Source organism: Neophocaena asiaeorientalis, unplaced genomic scaffold (assembly GCF_003031525.2).
Source record: "Neophocaena asiaeorientalis asiaeorientalis breed wild unplaced genomic scaffold, Neophocaena_asiaeorientalis_V1.1 scaffold121, whole genome shotgun sequence".
Taxonomy (NCBI): domain Eukaryota; kingdom Metazoa; phylum Chordata; class Mammalia; order Artiodactyla; family Phocoenidae; genus Neophocaena; species Neophocaena asiaeorientalis.
This window is the reverse complement of record NW_020172142.1, coordinates 1,703,851-1,725,315: the sequence shown is the minus strand read 5'-3', so window position 1 is coordinate 1,725,315 and position 21,465 is coordinate 1,703,851. Positions and strand designations below refer to the sequence as shown.

The 21,465-nt window shown below is 46.0% G+C and overlaps 1 protein-coding gene across 1 annotated transcript in view; it reads right to left on the bottom strand.

Moving 5' to 3' along the window:
* The window catches only part of LOC112405473 (translation initiation factor IF-2-like), a 65,295-nt gene that overhangs the window by 37,657 nt on the left and 6,173 nt on the right, over window positions 1–21,465 (bottom strand). The window contains exon 2 of the mRNA XM_024753893.1: window positions 21,143–21,463. Coding sequence (XP_024609661.1) covers window positions 21,143–21,463 — 321 coding nt within the window. The remainder of the gene's footprint in view (window positions 1–21,142; window positions 21,464–21,465) is intronic.

Sequence of the window (21,465 nt, the reverse complement as noted above, 5' to 3'; positions counted from 1 at the left end):
TTCATTTAGGGAACTGAAAAAGCTCTGAATGGCTTCAGCAAAGGAAGGAGGGGCAGCAGCCTCTTTGGCCCCATGGGGAGTTCCTGAATGGGTTTGAAGCAGGGGAGGGATGGGATTCTATCTGCACTTTAGAAAGGTCACTTTAGCAGCAGAGTAGAGAAAATACTGGAGCAGCCAAGCCTAGCAGGGCATTAAGGGAGATCTGGGAGGCGACTGCCCAGAAGGGAGGGAATAGCAGAAACGGAGAGTCAGGAAAAGGTCCAGGTTCCTGCCTGAGCAGCTGAGAACAGTGGTGCCCTCCAGGTGACTAGGCAGACCCTTTTTATGGCGGGGAGGAGGCGGGGACGAGGGGGAGTACGTGGTGGCACTGGCGGTGGTAACGAGCTGGGCAGTGTCTGTGCATCTTAACACGGAGGTGTGCGGTGCGCAAGCCGGTAGGTAAATGGGTCCAGAGCTCAGGAGAAAAGATTTGGGTTGTGATGGGAACCGAGGCCACAGGTGTGGGGCCTGTAGGGGCAAAGTACAAGGCAAGGTGCTCACCTGAGGTGACACACCCTGAGGACACCACCACTGAAAGGCTACACGGGGGCAGAGGAGGCTGCAGCCTGCCAAGGCGGGGTGGCGGAAGGAGGAGGAGGGAGGCCGTGAGGGGGTAGCTTTCCAGAAGCCAAGGGAAAAGAGTGTTTCGGGATGGAAACGATGCAAGTAATGTAGTCTGTGCTGTCAAAGGTCAAGAACGCCAGGACTGGAAGGTGTGCTCCGGGCTTAGCACCAAATTCACTGTGCTGGTGGTGGTGGAATCATGGGCTCAGGTGCCCAATGGTAAAAGGGCCACAAAGAAGAGGAGAGGACGTTTCAGTGAGACTGGCAGCGAAGAAGGGAAAAGCTAGGAATGGGGGTGAAGACATGGGGTCTAGGAACATAGCAGAGAACTGAGTATGTTATAGGATAGTGGGTGGGGTCCACGGATAGATGATGCTCTCCTAAAAGACAGAAAGGAGGGCCGATCAACAAGCACCAGCCCTGAGTAGGTGGGATAGGATGCGATCCAACAAGAGGGCACAGATCAGCCTCAGGCAGGAAGAGGGTCCTTCCCTCACCTGACAGGAGGGAGGACAAGAGAAAGGCACTCCCACGGCCGGCCGGGCATGAAGGCTGCAGGGCAGCTAGGCTGCTGTCTCCTGCTCACTCTGTTAAAAGTATCTACTGGGCTTCCCTGGTGGCGCAGTAGTTGAGAGTCTGCCTGCCGATGCAGGGGACACGGGTTCGTGCCCCGGTCCGGGACGATCCCGCATGCCGCGGAGCGGCTGGGCCCGTGAGCCATGACCGCTGAGCCTGCGCGTCCGGAGCCTGTGCTCCGCAACGGGAGAGGCCGCAACAGTGAGAGGCCTGCATACCGCAAAAAAAAAAAAAAAAAAGTATCTACTGAAAGCAAGCGCTTAGGTATTTGAAAGAGACACGGGAAGTCTAGATCAGTCACTGCAGCAAAACGCAGAGAGAGAAGCCCAAGGAACCACAAGGGAACTGCTGGGCGGAGCCCACGGCTCGGCTGAAGCTGCTTTTACAGGGTCATCACGCTGGGTGACAGGTGATTATATAATTTCTCCAGCCATCCCCAAAAGGCAGGGGCAGAGTTCTGCCAGGTGGCACCAAGGAAGGACAGCAGGTACTCAGTGAGGACAAGATAGGGTGGAAGGGGAGAAGCCAGGAACCTGGAGGGGGCAAGGAATGCGTGCAAAAGGCTGGAAGGACTGGAGTTCAGAGAGCAGGGACGTTACGCCTAGGATCTGAGGTGGAACAGATAAATCCAGGAGATGACACAGTCCAGCTGTGACCGGGGCAGTGGGTGAAGCAGGGTGGAGAAGCCACTGCTGGAGGGGAGACAGGCAAGGTGCTAGGTGAGTCATCAGAATCCAGAATGATTCAGAAGTAGGTCGGGGAAGATGACCTGAAGTCAAATGCTTAAGTCTTCTATGGAGGAGGCAGTGAGGCTGGGAGTCGAAAGGAGGAAGGAGGGGATAATACACCGAAACTCACCAGCCCCAAAGGAACGGGCTCAGAGCTTCTTCACTGAATGCCTGCTACATGCTGCCAACCAGCAAGAACAAGGCAAACCTTCCTATACATCCCCTTCTTTAATCCCTGCAATCACACTACACAGTCTTATTCTATAGAATAAGAATATGGAAAAGAATATGGAAAAATCGAGGCTCACTGGCTAAGAACTCGCCCAGGGTCACAGTGCTGGACCCAGAATATGAGGTTCCGGCTTCTGAACATCAAGTCAGCTCGTGCCCACCACATTCACAGAGAAGACAGGGTAGATTGCATTATTTATGCCCCAGCAATCACATATGCCCATGCAAGGGTTCTCTAATTGTGCCTCACACCATCTCCGAGGAGGAGGGGTCAGGGGCCACCCGCTGGTGGCTAATAAGCGACCACCTGTCCTCCTGAATGGCTCACTGTACTCACTGAGATGGAAGGCCACAGTAATTACCCAGAGCCCATTAAAAAGAGCCCAGAACATGACGTGCTAATAGTTCCAGAATAAACTCATCGAAATATCTGTTTTTAAGGAAACACTAGTCTGGAATTTATATTTCTAAAAGAGCTAACTTGACCCTACTCGACAGGAAAAATCCCTTCCTTCCCACACTTCCAAACAAAGCAGCCAGCGTTTTAATTCCAATGACAATGGATTTTCATTTCTAGGAGGACAGCGGCCTACCACACTTTTTTAGGGGGGTAAAAAATATTGGTGCCACCGTCTCAGGGTGATTTAAAAAACAACAAAAAAAACCCAAAACAACTCTGCCAGAAAGCAGCATGATTTTCTGTCCTCAAATACTTCAGATTCCAAGAGAATGCACCCTTCAAATTCTTTACCCATAACCTCAGCCTCTGACCCACCTGAAGCATGAGCGCCTGCTTTACGAGGGAACCTGCTAAGCATTCTTGGCTCAGTCCCTCCAAGGCTGCGGGGGACCAGCCGAGTCCCCTCACTTCTCAGGAGCTGTGGCTGTGTTTAGTTTCTCCCCTGTGCCACGCCTCAAGGCCAGCCTTGCAGGGAGGGAAATAATCTCAGATTGCTGATGTGAGCAACAGTGATAATGACAAACCTTGGATCAGCTGTTTAATCTTTTTGAATCTCCCTGGCCCCTGAAATTCTGATCCTCCCTGGGGGGAAAATGCTATCACCCACATCCATCATAAGGAAACCGGAAACGTACCTTCAGATAGCCCCAGTCTAACGTATGAGAGAAGCATTTTTAAAATAGCCAATTTCCCAATGCCATTTGCAGCAACATGGATGGACCTAGAGATTACCATACTAAGTGAAGTAAGTCAGACAGAGAAAAACAAATAACACATGGTATCACTTATATGCAGAATCTAAAAAATGATACCAATGAACTTATTTACAAAACAGAAACAGACTCTCAGACATGGAAAACAAATTTACAGTTACCAAAGGGGAAAGGGTGTGGGGAGGGATAAATTAGTTTGGGATTAGCAGATACAGATTACTATATATAAAATATATAAACAAGGTCCTACCCTATAGCAGAGGGAACTATATTCAATATCTTGTAATAAACTATAATGGAAAAGAACCTGAAAAAGTATATATATACATAAAAAAACTGAGTCACTTTGCTGTACATTAGAAACTAACAACACTGTAGATCAACTATACTTCAATTAAAAAAACATAAAAAATAAGAAATAAAATGGTCGAGTTCCAATAGGGCACTGTCTCCAGACACAGGTTAAGCAAATACATGTACTTACACTGAGACGATATTATCGAGCCCTTTAAGAATCCCGGACATTTTTCAATTTTGAAAATCCATATTCCTAAGGTTAACGATCATCGATTGTTATTGATACCGTGCTCTGAGGCATATTGCTCCTCTGTCTCTTCGTCATCTGTTCAGTGGTTACTTCACGCTCATGGATTTGAGAAGCACCTTCTGACTTCTGCCACGAAGTGTCGTTTCTCAGCCATAAAAGAAAATAGCATTCTCGTCCTTCTCACGGTGTAGCTCCAGCTTGAGATGAGGAGGCCTCCACTCGTTTCTTTGGTGTTGGGAAAACTTAAACCCCAGTGCCCCTACCAACCACTTGACCAACAGATCGCATGTAACGATTTTTAAGACCAGGATTCTTAAACTGTGTAAATGCTTTGTGATGTTAAAAATTCCACTTAGAATACAGGTAAGATTGAAGGCATCACACTAGATCTTCTTTGCTCGTGGCTTCCCTCACCCAGGGCCAGGTGTCCCGAACTGCCAACCACCGGGCCACAACACATCTTTCCACTGGCCTTCAGCTGCTACCACTCTCCCTAGGCCTGTACCAACCTCTCCTCTCTCCCTGCTTCCACTCCTGCCCCCATACCCTGGCTCTCCACACAGCAGCTGGGGGATCCGTGTCCACTTACCCAGGGGGGTGCTGCCCTCCAGCCACACTGGCCCTCTTGCAGAGGCCTGGGCACTTGCTGTCTGCCCTACCTGGCACTCTGTTCCTCCATATTTTCCCATGGCTCATTCCCCTCCCCTCACCATTACTGGGTCTCTTCTTACCCACAACGTTTGCATCTCTCTGGCCTGCCCCCAGATCTGGACTGTCTATTTACTGTCAAATCTCAAGGCCTGGCCCAGAGAAGCCACTCAACACACGCTTAGCAATCATTCTTCTAAGGAGACCTCCAGCTCCTACCCTGCCAAGAACACCCTCACTCCAACCAAAGGTGACTCTTACCTGCAGAAGGCCGATGAAATCAGAACCAACCACCTTTCTGGAGCAAACATGAACCACTCAGCAAATACATCGGACGTGGCATGTACACATCTCTGCCCACAGCCCAGAGCTCCAGCACCTGCACCCACCAGTCTGTAAGATTCCTCTTCTCCAGATAAAGTTAGGAAAATGAAAAGAGACTGTTCCTGTTTTTCTTTCCCATTCTCTCAATTGGCAGAGATATCAATGTGAATAATTAGTTGCCCAGTTCAGTATCACTTTTCTCATGCTGATCTCACTCTATAGTTGGAGTTTGGGGTGTTGTTGGTTTTTTTTTTTACCTTTTTTGCAACTAAACACTTTTTTAAATTCAAAAAAGTATTTTTCTACAATAGTTATATTTACTCTCTCTTGAAGAAAAATGCCCAGGTTACAGAAACTTTTCTTAAGATCTACTTCTGACAGTTATAGCCATCATTAGAGTAAGAAAAGATGCTAATGTATGAACATATTATTTCATTATTTTTGAAATGAGAATAAAATGCTGTGTCATAGCTACAAAATTAACATAAATAGTTCAAAATATCAACACTTTGAAATAAACACGAGGAAACTTCTATAATGAAGCCTGCATCACTCTGAGCTTTAAAGAATATACATTGAGGTCATATCATATAACAGCACATCTCCTGCAGAAATTCAGGCTCCTAGAACAATAATTTAAGTCAATTTGATATTGATTCTATCTTGTGATCCCAAGCTGCGATGTAGGTTACTATCAAAAGAAAGGGAGAGGGGGAAGGGACATGTGGAAGCTGACTGATAAAAGCTGGTCAATGAGATGCAGGAGAGGTCATCAGCAGAACCAACAAGGCACAAATCGTGTGCCAAACTAAACAAAAATTACCCGTGCTCCAGGCCAGCTCATCGATCTGTTCGGGCTTAGAGTGGCCCTGCAGCCACCGCTGTGCCACAGGAATGAAGAGGGCATTTAAAACGGACACTTGGCCAAACAACCTCCAGTGTAGCATCACCCTCGGACTTACCTGCCCTCCTTATACTTTCTAGAAATGCCAAGGTTCACTTTTACCCGAAAATGGGCAAACTTTCTTCCTGCCCTACTGTGTCTTTTTCTAGTTCCACACAGGGTTAAATAAAAGGGCCTAAAAGGAGAAAATAAGGAAGTATGGAAGGGAGGGACAGAGGGAGCACCAGGGGAGTGAAAACAACACAGAAATAGAGAGAGAGAGACAGAGGGAGGGGAAAAGACACAGAGAAGACACACAGAGAGAAAACAGAGAGAGAGAGACAGAAGGAACAGCAGAGAGAGAGAAAATGACACCGAGGGAGTGACAGTGAGAGGGAAAAAAAAGGAAAAAGTTCATGGGAAAAAAGGAATAATGTGTTTCATGGAAAAGCTATTTGTTTCCGAGTCGCTCTTTTTTCCATGTACTGTATCATGCCATATGTGGGAAGTGAGGGAGGCTGGAACTCCGCCTAAGAACATCTGCCAGGGACCTTAAAAGCCTTAATAATAGCACAGCTGGTGTCCCCAGCCTAATGAGCTCACCACCCACGTGACCCCCCCTTCCTCAGAGGCTCCTCCAGGGAAACGAGGGGCCGAGGGCTGGCCCAGGCCCGCCTCCTGCCCTCCCCCACGTCCAGGCTCTCCTTCCTCCACTGCCTTCGCCCTCCCTTTCCTGAAATCACCCCCACCCGTTTTCCTGAGCTAACTTACTCTGATTCCCCCAGCTCCTCGGAACAGAGAGGTTCTTAACACGAAAGGCAAATATCAGAAATAAAAGAGGTGGACATCCCTACAGATCTTCTGGACATTAAAAGCACAATAGTTATGCCAATAAATAATTCAACAGCTTAAATGAAATGGACACACTCCTTGAAAGAGGCAACTTGCCAAAACCAACACCAGAGGGAAGAAAAGGTCTGAAAAGCCCAATATCTATTAAAGAAATGCAACTCCTAAATGAAAAACCTTTCCACATTCAAGGAAAGGCCAGGATGCCACCACGTGGGCCTTTCTGCCAGGGTACAGGCCCCTCCAGGATCTCTGGCGATTCACTGTCTCTGACAGGGAGGCTCTCGGCCAGCTTGACTTTCCCACTGATCACTGCCTGTAACTAGGAGGAAACCATGCACAAAAAATTGGAAAGGAGGGTGCTGGGGCATGGGAACAAAGAAGTGAAGCTTTACAAGTTTGGGAAGTTTTAACCCTCGCTGGTATAATCTTTTGAAACCAATTCCCATCACAGTGCACTTTTAAAGGCCCTCTGGGACTTGAACAAAGGGCACCTTAGCATCAGGATGGGCAAGGATTTCAACTTCTAAGGGGAAACCTATTGGAAATTGACAGAGAGGAGACTCCAGTTGGCCCTGACACAGTATCCATAGTAATTGGAAGAAGCTGAAAAATCTGCAATCTCTCTCTCAGTCCGAGCAACACATCCCAACCACAGTGAGGAGCCAAATGGACATGATACATGGGGCTTATTCACCAGAAAAAGACAAAGGAGGCCACGTTTCAGAAACCGCGCTTGGTGATACACAATACCATGGATGTCTGTAAGCACGTACTGAGGCCAGCAAATTACATGATTCTATCCCTGCCTACCAGGTAATTATATCAACAGCAATCACATGATTAGCTGAAAGGTGGAGAATCATTAACTTTTCCTACTGTTAAACACTGTTACACACCAAAAGACAGTGTTTTATACCTTGTTAATGCCATGAATAAGTTATCTAAGCCTTGACAACTTCCTGTTTTGATTTATAACACCAATGCCACTCCTGCCATAAATTCACATGGCAAAATTCACAAAAATTTAAAGAACAATTATGGTATTTTAAGGACTATAAGCACTTTTATACATTATTCCCTTTTGTTGAAATGTTTAATAAACTGAGAATCCTTTCCAAAAATAAGAGTTGTTTCCGTTCGCAAAACACCAAAAGCATTAACAGAATCAGTATATTCTTTATCAACCTTGTCCTTCCACTTTCACTCTTTTTAGGTTATACATCCAAGGTCAAGTCTATGGTTCTCAAGTCTTAGGGACTCCTCCTGGCTCCACCTTCGGGCCCATAACAGTACACCTGGCCAAGCTGTATTTGGGCATCAGGTAAAAAGAAAATTCGGTAATACCAATTATGCCTTTATTTAAAATTTTGATTTTTTTCATCACTGATTTCTTTACATTAATTTAGACTTTTTTTGAAATATTGCACTAAAATACTATTGATACTGATTACTTAAATGTTTTGGCAACTCCCTCGCCCTTAAATTTTGTACCGTAAGCAAGTGCCTCAGTCACTTTAACTTAGCCAAGGTCCTAGCCCACAATAATAACAACACACCTTGGGTGAACCAATGAAGCAGAATAAACACCCATGCTCCCTGTCAGAGACTGGACAACAGCTGCCTTACGGACCATCTACTAGGGGTATGTATGTGTGTGTGTTCTAAATGACTCCAAGGGGAAGGGGGATTGGTATGAAAGCCACAAGTTCGAGCACAGTTAAATTCTGTGGAATAAATATTTTACATCATGTTGCATTAAAATCTAATAGTGGCCACATTAACTAGGATCTTTAATTATCTTACACATTCAGCTCCATTAATTTTTACTTACATATACACCTTATACAGTCAATACTTCCTCAGAGGTAACCACCACTATTCTGATCCTTATTCCAGGATAGTTTTGCCTGGTTTTTTTTTGTTTGTTTTATTTATTTATTTTTGACCGCACCACGCGGCATGCGGGATCTTAGTTCCCCAACCAGGGATCAAACCTGCGCCCCCTGCAGTGGAAGCGCGGAATCTTAACTGCTGGACCGCCAGGGAATTCCCTGCCTGCTTCTGAAAACGGAATCCTACAGTGTATAATTTTGTGTCTGGTCTCTTTTGCTCAATATTTTGCCTGGAACTTTCATCCATCTGTTGCGTGGATTAGTATTTCATTCCTTTGTATGGCTGAGTAGTACTCCGTTGTGTGGATATACCAATTTGTGTATACAGTCAGCAATAATTAATGGACATTTGGGCTTCTTCTAGTTTGGAGCTATTGCTAGTAAAGCTGCTAGGAACTAAGTAAAGAACACTGGTTTCTGCTGAGTATATGCCCAGAAGTGAATCACTGGGTCATAATATATACGCTCAGCTTTAGTAAATATTGCCAATGTTCCCAGTGTTTGTTCTTCTTTGCACGCGGTGCATGAGGATTCCAGCTGTTCCACATTCTCACCAGGGGCTGATATTGTCAAATTTCTTATTTTGTCCATTCTGGTGGGGCTGCAGAAGCATCTTTGCTAAAACAAGTGATTTGTAATTCCAATTTTACCACGATTCTACAGCTCCAATAGCACAAACCTCAAGCAAGATGTACGTGAGTACGTGAATCACGAAGCGCAGAAAAATCTCTAATTCAGAGCTCATTATTTCAGGAATTCATAAAAATATGGACACAAGCAGTATGTGAGACAAACACACATGATGCTTGGCAAGGAAACCTGAACACATTCATGAATACCAAAGGAATCCTTACAGTCAACGTGTTACTGTAAGATGTTTACAAGGCTAAGCCAGCATCTCTCCTGAACCATGGAGAACCGAGTGATACAACTCTACAAATAAATGCACACCTATTATGTGTGAACGAACCCAAAGAACATTTTAGCCCTTATCCTCCTTGGCCTCTCACAGCAGAGGGACCCTATGAACCCCACCTATCGCCACAAGAACACTCTCTCCCAGCATTTCTGGTCTCCTTCTGGTCAATCTCTGTGAGTGCTTCTACATGTGGTATCACCACTGTCCACACGGGGACAGCCCCCAGACCCTGACCTCACACTCAGATCTTTCTACTGAGCATCAGCCCCAGATGTCCCACTGCCCTAAATACCTCCCCTTGGAAATCTCACGAGCACATCAAACTCAGCACACTCACAATAGGATCCTCCAGGCTTTCACCCCTACACAACTGATTGATGTTAATCCAATGTGGAAATCTTGGCCCCAGGCTTGACTCTGCCCCCCTCCCCGAACCCTACCACCATCTCCCCGAAGAGCAGGGCTCATCCCCTCAACATCACTCAAAGGAATCCACTTCTTTCCACCCACAATATCACTTACAACCCCAGGTGAAGTCACCACGCTCTCTCTCCCTGGGTAAAGCCAGGGCTTTCACTGCAGGTCTCAGTCGACCGGGAGGTGGATGAGGCCTGGGACCACACGCCGGCCTGGGCACGTTCACCAAGGGAAAGCCAGCCACCTCCCCTAAACAACACCCCTGCCCTGCCACGGCTTTCTCTTAGGAAAGTCTACAAACTGCATCCCTTTTCCGCCCTTGTGAACAAATGTAGCTGCAGCTTCAGAGTTTATGAGGGAAATTCTGAGACTTGATTATCCTCGTCATTCTCTGTCTTGCTGCCTCTTGCCAAATAGAGAATCCAGTATATCATAAACGATAAAGGTCTGACTATAAGATAACCAAACTCCCAGGAATATTTATTTTCTTTTATCCCTTCCATAGGAGTATTATTTCTCTTCTAGTAACAAGAGACTTACCCAGCTAAAAGTTTTTCATGTCATGGATAGATCTAGAGATTGTCATATTGAGTGAAGTCAGAGAAAGACAAATATCATATGATATCACTTATATGTGGAATCTAAAAAAATGGTACAAATGAACTTATTTACAAAACAGAAATAGAGTCACAGATGTAGAAAACAAACTTACGGTTCCCGGGGGAAAAGGGGGGAGGGATAAACTGGGAGATTGGGATTGACATATACACACGACTATATATAAAAAAGATAACTAATAAGCACTTACTGTATAGCGCAGGGAACTCTACTCAATACTCTGTAATGGCCTATATGGGAAAAGGATCTAAAAAGTAGTGTATATATGCATGTATATAGCTGATTCACTTTGCTGTACACCTGAAACTAACACAACATTGTAAATCAACTATACTCCAATAAAACTTTCTTTTTTTTTTTACGGTATGCGGGCCTCTCACTGTTGTGGCCTCTCCCGTTGCGGAGCACAGGCTCCGGACGCGCAGGCTCAGCGGCCACGGCTCACGGGCCCAGCCATTCCGCGGCATGTGGGATCTTCCCGGACCGGGGCACGAACCCGTGTCCCCTGCATCGGCAGGCGGACTCTCAACCAATGCGCCACCAGGGAAGCCCTCCAATAAAACTTTTTTAAAAATAAAAAGGTTTTCATGGTAACATTCAATAGTTGCTATGACATTCCTCTTGTACTTGTAAAGTAGCTCCTCGTTTAATAATACAAACTATTTTCCTACCTTGCAAGTATAGTATAAATACATCCACTGCATCAGCCAGCACTTTAGCCTATTTTCCCAATGATCTGTTTGTCATTCCTTATCTACTGTTGTAGTAATAAGAATATTCTCCTTATTTTCTCAAATAGAAAGGTATTTTCTCAAAATTTTAACACAAACTACACTTCTCCCTTTAAGAGACCTTTGAAATGTCTTGATATTTGTGTCCAAATATCAAGTCAAAGGGATTTCTCTAATACCTTGGGATTCTTGCAAAGTTAACCCTTTCTCCTCAGAGCCAAAGGAGGGAAGATAGTTGTCAGATGAACAAAAACCACAGCCTACATCACTTCCTTAGACCACGGGGGCTATTCCTGTTAGTATCGCAAAGATGAAGGCCAGCACACACCCCTAGGGCGTGGCACAGATATGTGCTCCAAAATTATCTGTGGATGAATGGATCATAACGAGTTCAATAACAGCAACAATAATAATGGCTAACACAAAATGCTTACTGAGTTAAGCGTACATATTAATTCATGTGATCCTCTTAAATAACTATATGAGGTTATCATATAAGGTAATGATTCAGGAGCTCACTATCATAAACAGTTCTTTGCTGGGTTCAAAATGTCTAGCCCTGACAAAGCACCAATCTTAAAGTGGGGAATAAAAAAGGAACACGGCTTCAAACACATCAACAGTATGGTAGTTTATCCAGACACATTGTTAAACCTGGACGTTTTTATTTTTTTACCAAATGAAAAAAAAAACAAGGCTATACACTACTCAGGTCCATAAAGCAAAATTGTACAATTCCCATAGTACTCAGCCTTTTATTGAAAACATTCTAGATACAAAGGTTGAAATGAAATACCCACCGTCCAGATAACAATCTTTTCTTCTCTGCAATGAAAGCCAGTAAGCCAGTTGTCTCAGAAATTCTGCACCCAAATGTAGCACTCACAGAGCACCAGTGAGTCATACATGTAACAAATTGCTCATTTTCCTGCTCTCCACCTTTCCTCTAAATCATTACGGCTGCTATCCCAGAATCATAGGTTTGGTTTTTTGTTTGTTTGGTGTTTTTAATCCCCCATCACAAAGCTTACCAATTCCAACTTTGTTCCAATTTCTTAACTCAACAAGAATCTGCCTGTCCCTTTAGTTTAAGTAAACCTCCAATTTTCTTCCCAGGTTTGAAATTCTCCAACGAAAGCAAGGCCCACGTCTTTGGACTCCTCTTTTAATTGAGGAAAAAAAAAAAAAAAAAAAGGCCCTTGCCATTCTAACTGTCCTGCCAGATTTCTGCCAGTGTCAGACCACCAACACCCCACCCCCACTGAAAGTCAAGGTCCAAGGAGAAAACCAAATTCACTGTTAGAACCCTGTATTCAGAATCACAAAATGTAATGGATTGTCTTCCTGAGTTGCCCTTCTGTTTTATCCTCTTTGGTCCTCCAACTCACACACTCCAATTTCCATTCAAAATAAAAAAGGTGAGGGAAAAATGGAGGCAAAGACCATAAACACAGAGACCCTAAAACACTGGTAGCGTCTAGAAACCTTATTAACCTGAATCCCACTACACTTGCTGAATAAATTAAATGTGACGCCCCCAGAGTTAAACAGCAATCAAAAGCAAGGGCTGAAGCAAGAACTCCTATTACCAACCACTTTTCAGGAACTCCCCAGAGCTCAAAGCAAGGCACAGACCATGGTTAGTGCTGGGAGGATAACAGAATGAAGGGAGAAAAGTGACTTGAAATAACCATGTCACAACCATTATGATGGCAACTATAAAAAACAACAAAAAAAACAGAAAATCGGACTTCCCTGGCAGTCCAGTGGTTAAGACTCCATGCTTTCAACTCAGGGCTCATGGGTTTGATCCCTGGTCGGGGAACGAAGATCCCACATGCCGTGTGGCTAAAATAATTAATTAATTAATTATACATAAAGTAAAATTTAAAAAAACAGAAAATCACAAGTGCCAGTGAGGATGTTGAGAAATTGGAACCCTTGTGCACTGCTGGTGGGAATACAAAACGGTGCACTCACTGAGGATAACGGTATGGTGATTCCTCAAAAATTAAACACAGACTTACCATAGGATCCAGCAATTCCACTTGTGGATACATACCCAAAAGTAGTGAAAGCAGGGACTCTAACAGTTGTTTGTATACCCATGTTCATAGCGGCCTTACTCACAACAGCCAAAAGATGGAAGCAACCCAAGTGTCCAAAGATGGATGAATGGGTAAACAAAATGTGGTACATACATAACAATGCAATAACATTCAGTTTTAAAAAGGAATGAAATTCTGGTACGTGATACAACATGATAAACCTTGAAGACATTATGCTAAGTGAAATAAGCCAGATACAAAAAGACAAATACTGTATGATTCCTCTTATATGAGGTTGCTAGATATTCAAACTCATAAGAGACAGAAAGTAGAATGGTGTTTGCCATGGGCTGAGGAGAGGGGGAGAATGGGGAGTTAGTGTTTATTCAGTACAGAGTTTCACTGGGGTAAGATGAAAAAGTTCTGGAAATAGATGGTGGTGATATTTGTACAACAATGTGAATGTACTTAATGCCACAAAACTGTGCACTTCAAAATGGCTAAAATGGTAAATTTTATGTTATATTTACTTTACCACAATTTTTTTAAAGAAACGAAAATGGTCACTGCATTAGGGATTTCCCTTCATCTCTCAGACTGGAGGACTTGGGCACCTCTAAGGGAAAAACAGAATTTGGCAAAGATAGGTTATCTGCTCCCACACCCCACAGGAGGTTATGGAAGGGGCACGGTAGCCCTGTGGCGCTGCACCTGCTAAGGAAGCAGGAGGGAAGATGGTAGGGTGAGGAGAAAGTTACATATACTGGGGTCAGATCCACTCACCTTCCATCTGGCTCCCATTCTGTCATTCTTGTGGTCTCCCATATTCACAGTGCACATAAGCCAGCACTTAAGATTTACTCTTCAAAGGGTAGGTAGGTGGATAGGTAGGTGGATAGATGGATGGATACATGAATGGACATTTCAACTACTTGGCTAGAATTTGAGAACTGCCTATGACCGCTCTGGCATATTTTTAAGAACTCAAAACACCTCCCAATGTTGGGGTAGGGAGGGTAAACCACTGGTTAAATTTTGGGCTGCTTTTCTCACTACTGATTTAGAATGAAAGTTTGTCCCTTCTCTCCTGGGTCCTCCGATTATACAGTTCATTGCATACAAGTGAAGGAAGGGAAGAGGTGGGTGTTGGGAAGAGAGTGGATTCAGCAATCTTTTCTGAAAACGCCAGCCCCTTTCTTTTCAGTGGAGGGCAAGGGGTTGAATCCAGCTTTGAGCACCAATTCTCCCCAGCAACGCAGGGAGCAAGTGTGTGCTGGCTACTTACTCTTCCCAACATACGAGAAGTCTGGCCTTGTGCTTCTGAAAAGAACATTCTGTGTAACCATGAAGGAATGTCTAACGATTAATACCACCTGGGGACGTGTTTAAAATGCAGATTCAGATTTAGCAGGTCCCCGGCAGGGTCTGCCATTTTGCAGGTCTAACAAGCTCCCAGGTGACGCTGAGGCTGCAGGCCGACCCACCACACATTGAATAACAAGGCCTTACACTCCTGCAATCAGCTGGAACCATGACAGCAGGGACCAAATTCAGGCAGAAACAGCAACAGTCAGGATCTCCCTCTAATGAGCGTCACCCTCCTCCCACTGCCATTCTCCACCCAGGCCACAGCCACTTGGTTCCACCATGAATCTGGACCCTTTGTCACTTTGGGATAATTAGCCAAGCCGTCTGCAGTCACTCACTCCCAGCTTTTCTCATCATACTGAAGACAACTGATGCTCCTGGAGCTCAAAGAAATTTTTGCTCCCCACTCCCCAAGAAAAGTTTCCCCATGGTCCTCAAACAGAAACTCGAGGATGGCTTCTGCATTCATTGCTTACCTGCTCCTCTTGGCTAAAATGCATGATTCAATAATACAAGTGAAGCCAAACTATTTTCAATACTCTAGGGAGACATTTTAGCTTTGGCCACATCACAAACTGGAAATTTTTGGGGAAGGACCATAATAAAAGGAGGCGAGCATACACTAGATCATGCCTCCTCTACTTTTTGCAAAACTGAAAAACTGAGAGCTTGCAGGATGCTACCATTAAAAAAAAAAAAAATCCAGGCCCACCCACAGTATATGCTGTTGATATTAAAGAGCTGCCTGGAAGGACTTTTTTGACTTTACCAAAACATCAGAGGAACTGATGGAGAACCTCGAAAATCCTCTGGTTCTCCATATGCATGGATGCTTCTTCTCTCCAAACCTGGAGAGAGAAGAAAAAATAAAATCTCATATTCCTATTCTAATCAGTACCTATTTTAAGAGCTGCAAATACACCTGCATCTATGTTATCAAATGTAGAATTTACCAATAGCTAATCTGTGTAAACACAAGTCAGGAGACAGTGGCATTTTTTTTTTACGGTCTTTTTTTTAAAAATAAATTTATTTATTTACTTATTTATTTTGGGCTGTGTTGGGTCTCTGTTGCTGCATGCGGGCTTTCTCTAGCTGCGGCGAGCAGGGGCTACTCTTCGTTGCAGTGCACGGGCTTCACGTTGCAGTGGCTTCTCTTGTTGCAGAGCACGGGCTCTAGGCGTGCGGGCTTCAGTAGCTGTAGCACACAGGCTCAGTCGTTGTGGCTCACGGGCTCTAGAGCGCAGGCTCAGTAGTTGTGGCACACGGGCTTAGTTGCTCCGCGGCATGTGGGATCTTCCCAAACCAGGGCTCGAACCCGTATCCCCTGCATTGGCAGGCGGATTCTTACCCACTGCACTACCAGGAAGCCCTCCACAGTCATCTGAGATCCCACACCAGGTTTTAGGACTTAATTAAGTTCAGGTTCTTGATGTCTCATCGCAGATAGAATTCAGTGAGAGACAAAGTGATAGGTTAGAAGCGGATTTATTTGGAGAGAAACAAACCATCACAAAGCCATCTCAGAAGGCAAAAGCACACCAGGGGCATTTTGTTAGTCAACATAATCACACTATCTACTAACTAAGCCTAGGCATTAGGAGAAGTACAATAAAGAGGGAAGGGCTCTGAATGGCACGCTAAAGGATACTCGTCAGAAAAAGTCAAACCACTTACTCCACATGTTCACAGTTATTTCCAACTAATTCTTTTTTTTTCTTTTTCAATTCTTTTATTTTTCGTTGCATTGGGTCTTCGTTGCTGCCCGCAGGCTTTCTCTAGTTGCGGTGAGTGGGGGCTACTCTTGGTTGCGGTGTACCGGCTTCTCATTGCAGTGGCTTCTCTTGTTGTGGAGCACGGGCTCTAGGCATGCAAGCTTCAGTAGTTGCGGCACGTGGACTCAGTAGTTGTGGCGCATGCGCTTAGTTGCTCTGTGGCATGTGGGATCTCTTAAATTCCATATATATGTGTTAGCATACGGTATTTGTCTTTTTCTTTCTGACTTACTTCACTCTGTATGACAGACTCTAGTTCTATCCATCTCATTACAAATAGCTCAATTTCATTTCTTTTTAAGGCTGAGTAATATTCCATTGTGTATATGTGCCACATCTTCTTTATCCATTCATCCGATGATGGGCGCTTAGGTTGTTTCCATGTCCTGGCTATTGTAAATAGAGCTGCAATGGCAGGCGGATTCTTAACCACTGTGCTACCAGGGAAGTCCCTCAACTAATTCTTTTTGTCAAAAAAGATTTCAAAGCCCCCTGAATACCCCGAGCAGGGTCTTCCTTAACATTCAAATCCAGATAATTTATATTCTGGTGGTTCTTTAATTTACTCATATACCTATTTCCCCTAAAAAATGGAGCATCCTTTTCAGATGTCAGTACAAAATCCATTTCCTCTGGGAAGATTACCTTCTGCTGTGAAGTGTCCTGGCATATCATAAAATCTGGAACTAGAAGAGATCCTAGAAATAATCCAGTTCCAAGACTGTCAAACTGGGGTACAGGTGCTTATTCTGTGGGGAGCCCCCAGAGCCCCAGGGAAAATAAGGTGCATCTTCCCTGAGCGCTTTTTGACTCAAGGCAGCAATTTAAAGCATTTTTATACTGAAATACGTAAGATGAATCCTGCATTCCATTCTACATCAAAGGAATCGCTGACGGCTTCCTTGGTGGCAGAGCGGTTAAGAATCTGCCTGCCAGCCGCATAGCACAGGGAGATCAGCTCAGTGCTTTGTGACGACCTAGAGGGGTGGGATAGGGAGGGTGGGAGGGAGACACAAGAGGGAGGAGATATGGGGATATATGTATATGTATAGCTGATTCACTTTGTTATAAAACAGAAACTAACACACCACTGTAAAGCAATTAAAAAAAAAAAAGGAATCGGCCTGCCAATGCAGGGGACACGGGTTCAAGCCCTGGTCCAGGAAGATCTCATATGCCGTGGAGCAACTAAGCCCATGCACAACAACTACTGAGCCTGTGCTCTACAGCCTGCGAGCCACAACTACTGAGCCTGTGTGACACAACTACTGAGCCTTGTGCCACAACTACTGAGCCTGTGTGCCACAACTACTGAAGCCTATGCGCCTAGAGCCCGTGCTCCGCAACAAGAGAAGCCACGGCAATGAGAAGCCCGTGCACTGCAAGAAAGAGTAGCCCCCGCTCGCCGCAACTAGAGAAAGCCCGCCAGCAGCAACAAAGACCCAACACAGCCAAAATTAATTAATTAATTAATTAAATTAACTAATTAATTTCAAAAATAAAAGGAATTGCTGAAGTAACACTGAAAAGTCGTGGAAATCTCAGGCTGAGCTCCCCCATCCTCCTTTCCAGGGTTCCTTTGCCCTGAAGGTTATGAGGACAAGTTTCAGAAGCATGAAGAAAATCCATTTCCTAGCTTGAGACACGGAAACCAAAAGACTTTCTCAAGGCTGTGAGCGGCCGTCTGAAAGGTCACTGCCCCTAGATAGTCTTCAGAGAGATTTACAGTGCTTCTCACCACCACCCAGGTGAGTCTGGGAGCAGTCTTTCCTAGAATGCCAGACTAGAAGCACAAACAAGGATTTTAAGAGCTCGCTTCCCACCCAGTTCCACCCTCTTCTACCTCAGGTGCAGTATTAACAAACACATAATTAAATAGGCTTCTCAATGAATAATGAAGCCACACAGCCCTTCATAAACACATGTCAAACCCAGCTACACATCATTTGGTATTATATGTAGCTCAGAGGCATCTAGATTGACACATATGCTATTATTTACTGTCTCTTTGCTAAAGCTTTGAATTTTTCAACAGTGCAGGTGGCCTCCATTTGGATACACCTAATAAGAAGGCAAGTCAAAATAGGGAACATTTATTCAAAAAGAAGAAAAAAGAGTGGGGGAGGAACCAGAAGACCCATTCACAGTGTATCTCTATACAACAGACACTCACCCAAGATAAAATCTAAGAACACACATGAGCCTTGGGCTTGGTGGAGATAGTTCTCTCCCTAACATCTGAATCTCCTTAAAAGAACCATCCCTGGGCTTCCCTGGTGGTGCAGTGGTTGAGAGTCCGCCTGCCGATGCAGGGGACATGGGTTCGTGACCCGGTCCGGGAAGATGCCACATGCCGCGGAGCGGCTGGGCCCGTGAGCCATGGCTGCTGAGCCTGCGCGTCCGGAGCACGGGAGAGGCCACAACAGGGAGAGGCCCGCGTGTCGCAAAAAAAAAAAAAAAAAAAAAAAAAAAGAACCATCCCTTTGTCCTCCCACAAAAATCATGATGCATACCAAATACAGAGGAGTTAAACAGATCAGGGTTCATTTTCAAAACCAAGGGTCATGTAATCGTATATTTGAACAGGCTGGCCACGGTAATATTATCCTCAAGTTTATTAAGCTGCAAGACAGGTGAAAGGCTTGATTTAATATCTGCAACCCTCAGTGAGTTTAAATGAACTCTTCACCCTCCAATGCCTTTCTCATTGGAGCCCTATAGGAGAAATAAAGAACTGCCCCTTCAGGAAAAGCGGCCACCAACCTGCTTGCCTTCCTCGGCTGTCTTCCAGGCTGTACGGTGCCAAAGAATAATCAAGTGTATGAAAACACCAACAGCTGATGGGGCAGAGAAAGCCCAAGGTCTGCTGCCCATCTTGGGAGCAGGCAGTCAAGATGGGAAGCCCAGAGGGTTAATTCCAGACTCATCTAACAATTACAGAGACCTACTATGTGCAAAGTCGGGGTAGGGGCTCAGAAGAAAGTCCACATCAGATGGCAAACAGTAAAAGGTTGCTAGTTTGGAAACTGAAAGTTTAGGAACTCCTTGGAATGTGAACAATGCTATTTTATTTTCAAAGTCCTTTTACAGGATCTGATTCAACCCTCACAATAAATCTATAAGAAGGAAAATAACCGCTCTTATATCTGCTATCTTATCCCTGTTAGGGCTCAAAAATGTTACCGAGTCACAAATCTAGTCATGTTGGAATGAGACCTGAAAATCCTCCCAGGTCATTCAAACTTTTACAGACACTTTCATTCAAAACACTCTTTAATCCTTACAACAGTCCAGTGAGGTTTGTTTGGGTTTTGTTTGTTTGTTTTAGGGGGGCAATCCCAGAGAGGGGGAAGCCAAGTCAAAGAGGTTAAAAAAGGGCCCAAGGTCACCCAGCCAGCAAAGAGAGAGAAGAGCTGGAATCTGAATTCAGGTTCCCCACTCCAAGGCCAATGTCCTTTTTTAACACACCAGAGAGGAGTGTGGGCAACACAGCGAGAGTGGAGACACCCTCCACGGAGAGCTGGGGATGGGAAACCAAATCCCACAGGTCCCTGGGGCATCAAACAGGAAACGGCTTGTGCTCAGGCCAAGCTGAAACCCAACTCTTGCCAAACCTGCTGCACACAGACATGGGCTTTCTACCCAGCTCAGCATCATCCCTGAGCCCGGCTCAGCGCTCCAGGTGGCTCAGCCCATGATTGTCTGGGCACCTCTGTGATAAAGCTGGGGCCAGAGGTCGAAGCGCAGACAAGACTGATCTTTCCAAACCAAGAGAAAGAGGAAGGTGCCATCTGTCACTCCAGGTCGAACTCTGAACCTGCCAGCCAACCTGTCATCCTCCACTGGAACTTGGGACACCCTTCCCAATGCAGCCTGCCCAGAGCCCACACTGCTCAGTCGGCCACCTCCCTCTCTGCTGCTCTTGTAGTTGGAAACAGGAAAAGACCCTGTTCCTAGTTTCCCTGGGGTTTGTCTCCCCCCCACCCCATAACCAAAAGATGCTCCACGGAAAGGGTACCCAGCCGGCCTACACACTCGCAGACACTGACAACGTCCACACATTTGTTTGAAGCAAACAAAGTTCTAGGGAAGCTTATGGGAAAAAATATTTTTTAATCAGAGGCCTAGACATACTTAGGAGGCGCTCAAAGTGGACGCTGATTTCAGTTTCTGAACAAGTGCAGCGAAGGGTTCTACAGCACATAGACTGAACGGGTAGGGGCCATCCAGCGCCAGCCCCAAGAGCAGCGGGGCCGGGCTTTCGACCTGTACTTCCCTAAACACAACTTTACAAAAGAAGCAGCAATACATTTCTTTAAGTTTCTTGTTACCTGCAGGAGGCTGACCTTGGAGATTCGAAAAGAACTGAAAAACTCAGGTCAAAAAAGTGACAAAGTGAACTTCTTAACTCTCAGGACGGAAAGGAGGGGTCCTAAAAGCCATTTGTCTCGACCGAAACACTCTCAGAATATGTAGTTTACATTCGTTTTGCGGGTGAGTGGCAATCGGGGTTCAGCTCTCGCTCAGCTCGGGACTCTTTGAAGGTCGCCTCACTGTCACTTCGGAGTGCCGGAGCCCGGAATCCAGGCCACGCGGCGTGACCGATACGATGCACTACTGGCACCCTCCTGTGCCCGCCCAGGGCCTCCCGCAGGTGCGGCCGATGCCAGAGGGGGGCCGCCCCCTCAGGGTCCCTGCCTCTCGCCGCTACCACACCACGCATCCACACTCCCGGGACACCAGTGTCCTTCTCCACCCAACCCCGGGCCCGATGCACCTGAGGCACGGGTCAGCGGTCCACGGGCTTACCCTCGAGAGGCGCACGAAGCGCGGCCCCGTATCAGGCGTGATCCCGGGGGCCTCCGGCGCGGGGCTGCCCGGGCCCTCGGCTCTCCTGGCCGCCTCCTCTTCGTTGTCCTCGGCCGAGTCCCGGCCGCCCGGCGGCTCCGGTTCCCTCCGCAGCAGCCGGCCGGGCGGCACCGGGGCGCACGCGACAGGCTCGGCTGGGGCGCCTCCTCCTCCTTCCTCTGCCCGCCCGCCGACTCTGCGCTCCCGGGCTCGGGGTCCGAGGTTCCGGACGCGGGGTTCGTCGGGGCGCTCGGGCACCCCAGCGCTCCCTCCCGCGCCGCCCT